The 5,000-nt window shown below is 34.2% G+C and overlaps 1 protein-coding gene across 1 annotated transcript in view; it reads right to left on the reverse strand.

Moving 5' to 3' along the window:
• LOC137972715 (uncharacterized) overlaps window positions 1-5,000 on the reverse strand; it is a 40,602-nt gene that overhangs the window by 34,315 nt on the left and 1,287 nt on the right. Inside the window, exon 2 of the mRNA XM_068819439.1 lies at window positions 4,140-4,241. Coding sequence (XP_068675540.1) covers window positions 4,140-4,241 — 102 coding nt within the window. The remainder of the gene's footprint in view (window positions 1-4,139; window positions 4,242-5,000) is intronic.

Here is a 5,000-nt window from a genome sequence, read left to right on the forward strand (position 1 = left end):
CATGTACTAATGGTATTTTTTTTGATTCTGGAATGATTTACACTCCCTTTAAATGGTTGCCATAACCAAAACCATACTGTCAAATAATTCATTATACCATCATTTTACATAAGTAGCAGTCCAATGCGTGCCCCTCATAAATAATGGTTTCAAGAATGGTAAATAACTAATTGCTTGTTTATGATTATGAGTAGGCATTTTCATTTCTTGATAGCAACATCATTTATTGGTAGATGCAAATATTTGACAACCATTTCATCTTAAACATGATTGCTTAATGGAATATTATTAGCAAATTGTGGTTTTACAGTATTGCTCCTAAAATTGGAATATTTTGAAAAGGACTGTTTGGGACCTAAACCATAATCCGTTTTTCCTTTTTTTGAACTTTTTTTTTCCTCGCTCTTCCTTTTTTATTAGGCAGATGAATAAAATGGCGGTGGACAGTTTTGGTAAACCTATTTGTGAAGCTGATTCCTCTCTGCTTTGATATGTTTTAGCCTCCTATTCCTTGAGTGCATTTCCACCCGTTACCTTTTTTTACAATTGCTTTAAAACTGCTATAGAATAAACCAATACTAGCTACAAAGAGTATACCAAAAAAAACCCCCACCTGATCGTGTTTTTGTTGGTTTTATTGACCAGCTTTTTCCATTTGTAAAGGGCATAAGCAGGTCTTTTTTTTTGGTTCGATATTAACAGATCCTTATATGGAAATTTAACTGATGCAATTCGGTTTTGATGTATAAGGAAACCACCTACTCCTTTTTTCCAGTAATAGCCTTGAAAGCTTGACTTCCTCCTTCTGACGCTAATCCAGAGAAAGCTGCTAAAGCAAGTGTTTTTTCCTAAACTTTGAAGCAATGTTTTTTTTTTTCCTGAATGACAAAATTGAAGATAAACTTCCTCCAACTTGCGTTCTAATATTAGTTTTAGCTAATTGGATATCCATGCCTTTTTTTAATTGTTTTTCTTTTATTTAAATCTTTTGACAACATTTTGCAGGTACATGAAGAGTATCGTTTCCTGATAAAGCATTATTTGTTAATCTTAAAAACAAGTGTTTTCTCATTTATGCAAAAAGCTTTTGCTAAATTCTTTTTTTGATTTGGTGATAATTGTACATTTATTTCGTAAATGTCTGTGTCATTTTGTCTCTTGTATATTGATATGTTATATAATTGTTTTGTTTGTACAGAACATATAATTACTTAAATACACCAAACCCAACAATTTAAACTGTAACAAAGTTCATTTCCAATTTTATCGATAGCAATTTGTTCTTCATATAAAACAACATGCATGTACACGTAAAATTTTACCTTTGCATTTTTGCTGACGCAATCTATCTCTGAAAGTTAAATTTGTTTTGGATCACGTGTAACTACAAAATATCAGTGGATACACAGTACTATCGTAGTGCTTAGATTAAGCTGTGAGTACCAGGCAATTATAATCATTTTTCCCATCATGGCTTATGCCATCAAAGTAATAATTCAATATTCGTACTTTTGAGTCACCAATCATACTCTAATTCAGGTAAAAAAACCATTTCCATATTCAAGTCTACAATTGTTAATAGAAGTCCCACCATCTATGAAAAAGGGTCCATTTTATAAGGAGTTTGTTTCTTCATGTCGAAAGCCATTAGCGTTACGATAACTCTTTTTGAGGTATACAAAAACATATTTTACATTATCAATACTTGCTGATATTTGAAAATAACCGGAAGTCCGCGTTGGTTGAGATACTTCATATAATTCTCTTAAATACTTCCATTTTGATTCTTTCATAAATGAGCTCACGAAATTTGAATACACACTATCAATTATGGCAACCATAATTCAAATTTGTCTATTACAATTCTGCCTGCATCCTTACCAATTGTCATGTCAATCAATTCTCCATCTTCATTTAAAGTGCTATTAAATTGTATTTGCATTGGAACTACAACAAGTTGCAAAAATAGTGGAGACACTTCACCTTCTTGGGGCGTTATCAATTTCCCTATTATCTCTCACACTGCAGGCCCCCTTCCCCCCCCCCCCCCCCTTATCAGTGTTGCTAGCAAGACAAAAAAATGTTGCGAACTTAAGCAGTCAACATCGAAAGGGGGAGAGGGGAGAGGAAGTGGGAAAGGTTTAAATTCTAGATACGGCGTGCATTGGAAGCTAGAAAAGGTGTTTTTGAATGAAAGTGTCTCAACAATTTTGCAACTTGTTGTCTGAGTTGGTTGTCACTGTATTCCTGTACGGTCACTTTGTTTATTGGAACGGGAAGGCGTTTATCGTTTGCGTATAATATGGTGTTTCCAAAAAAAGGGTTTAATTGTCTGATCTGCTGTGAATGGAAAATTGCCAGCGATAAACTGAATTTTGGCAGGGTTTCGGTATGACGTAATTTGAAGCCATTTCAGTGCTTTCTGTGAGTCAAGACGAAAATACACATAATTTGGTACAGGAAAAGGTGTGATTTCCATCCTTTTGCTTTTTAAAGTACGCTAGAAATATCCTGGAACCGATTTCGAAATAATTTCCCTTACAGATCTATATTTCGGTCGACACATGACATCTAAAGCACGCGCAACATGTACGAAATTAGCTGTTGTTTACGAATGAGAAACAGACATAACCTCTCCTTAAACTGCGATCGCATGTCATTTAAAGGGAACATCCACTTTCCTAAAAATCAATTCTTAGCAAACATTGTTATACAAAGATACATTTTCATAGAGGTCCATTTGTAACATTTCTTATTGCTTTTTCGGGTTAGTCTGCTTCCAGAGAAGGGATTGGTAACGTTTACTAGCAAGTCTTCTAAGTGACGTGTCGGGTACAGGCTAATTCCATGTTTTTTGGAATGACTGACTGAGCACAATGATCAAAAGAAAGCACCCGGTTGTGCTAAATCCTTTGCGAGATTTGTTTTACAACGAGATGCAAAAGTGAACAAATTTGTTCCGGCTACACATTATGACATTTATATGAAATGGTCTACACGGTCTACCACAACGTTTCACTGAGAAAATAATATGATATCATATTTCTTGCTGTTGCGATCGTAGACCGTGCTTGGATGGTAGACCGTTGGTAAATGGAAAAGACGATATGTACAGGATTTCTAACTGTGTGAGCTTTATTACGAATCACCTGGTAATGTATTGGATTGATTAGAAAAGAACGTACTAGATGAATTGTGCTGTTTCCTCGAAGATACGATTTTCAAATCTAACGCCACCATCCCGGTTGACGTCACCAAAAAACACAATAAATGGTATTGTGTTCCATAATATGAGCCATGTGTAACTTTTGGAGCATCAGATCTGCAGTGCAACATACTTTGCTCGCTTTAGTATTTGGTACGGAGTCTTCTGTTAGCGATGATAAGTCCAAACACTCGAAAGTCGATGCTACCGTATGTCAATAATTAATATCATTTCGTGTTTGGTACAATGTGCTTTGCACGTCGCGTGCAAACTTCTTAAATGTTTCAGAGCTTATACGATATTTAATGATTGTTTTTTAGTTCCTGCTTTTGTACGTTAAAACGTTTCCCTATAGGATTCAAATCCGGACTGGCAAAATTATTGCAATCAATCAGACAACAAGTTGCAAAAATAGTGGAGACACCTCACCTTCTTGGGGCGTTATTAATTTCCCTATTATCTCTCACACTGCAGCCCCCCTCTCCCCCTTATCAGTGTTGCTAGCAAGAGAAAAACATTTTGGGAACTGAAGCAGTCAGCATTGAAAGGGGGAGAGGGGAGAGGAAGTGGGAAAGGTTTAAATTCTAGATAGGGCGGGCATTGGAAGCTAGAAAAGGTGTTTTTGAATGAAAGTGTCTCAACAATTTTGCAACTTGTTGTAGCATTTTACTTTCTAATTCTTCAAAAAAGCTGTGACGATTCAAAGGAATAATTACATTGATATGTTTAGCTCCTCCTGTACCATCATTATTAACAGCTTAAGAAAGCAATCTTCTAGATTCAAAGCCTTTATTATTATTAGCTGTAGTATTATTTGTATCAAGGTACCATAAGCTATTTTTAGCAACAGATCTTGAGTAATCACCCGAATATTCTAGAAGATTTGTCACAAAAGTTACGTTATGCAAATTATTAGTATCATATACTATTTTACCTGCAGATTTAATCATAAGATGTTTAATTAAACTGTGAGCTCCATTTATTATTGTTATTCTATCTGCAGCCGCATATCCAGCACCATCTGCTATTTTTGTAACTGACGAACGAACGAACGAACTTCAAAAAATCCATTAAACTAATCGAAAAAACAAAAGATCTGTCATTAATCGTTTTTTTCTTGAGGCTGATTATTTGCAGGAGCTCTAATAATAATTGAAAACGAACATACTCGTTTCTTTGCAAAAATTCGTTTGTTCTAAATGCCATTTTTATACTATCATATTACATAATTTTACGTCTTCTTTTTATACGACTGCCAGATATCAAACGATTTAAAATCATATTAGTGTCTTGTTGTTGTGTTATAGGTTGAATTGGCATTATTTTTTGTTGTTTTATTGAACCTTGTCTCATTTTAGAAAGATTCTTCATAATTAAATCACCAGATTTTTTGGCTACTTTTTTTCCAACTTTATCACCAGCGTGTGATACTCCTGATTCTAATGCTTTTCTTGCCATAGGCTAAGCTACTTTTTTGAAATCTGAAGATATAATAGCTTTAATAGCCTTAACTATATTATCTATAATGATTCCAGATCCTTTGTGTTGAAATACAAATTTACCAAGTCGTGGATGGTAAAATCTTTTGAATTCTCATGGTTTCATTATATTCTTATGTTATATTATTGTACTTTTTTAAAATCAAGTAATCTTCGTTTTCCATCTGTTACCCACATTTGAATTGACCCAATAGTGGTTTTATTGATAGGATTAAAAGTTATTCTTCGTGGTTCCAATGTAAAAGAATAACTAGGTTATAAAACACTAGTACTAAAACTGCAAATAATATCAGCAT

The sequence above is a fragment of the Montipora foliosa genome, chromosome 10 (genome assembly GCF_036669935.1).
Source record: "Montipora foliosa isolate CH-2021 chromosome 10, ASM3666993v2, whole genome shotgun sequence".
NCBI classification, from domain to species: domain Eukaryota; kingdom Metazoa; phylum Cnidaria; class Anthozoa; order Scleractinia; family Acroporidae; genus Montipora; species Montipora foliosa.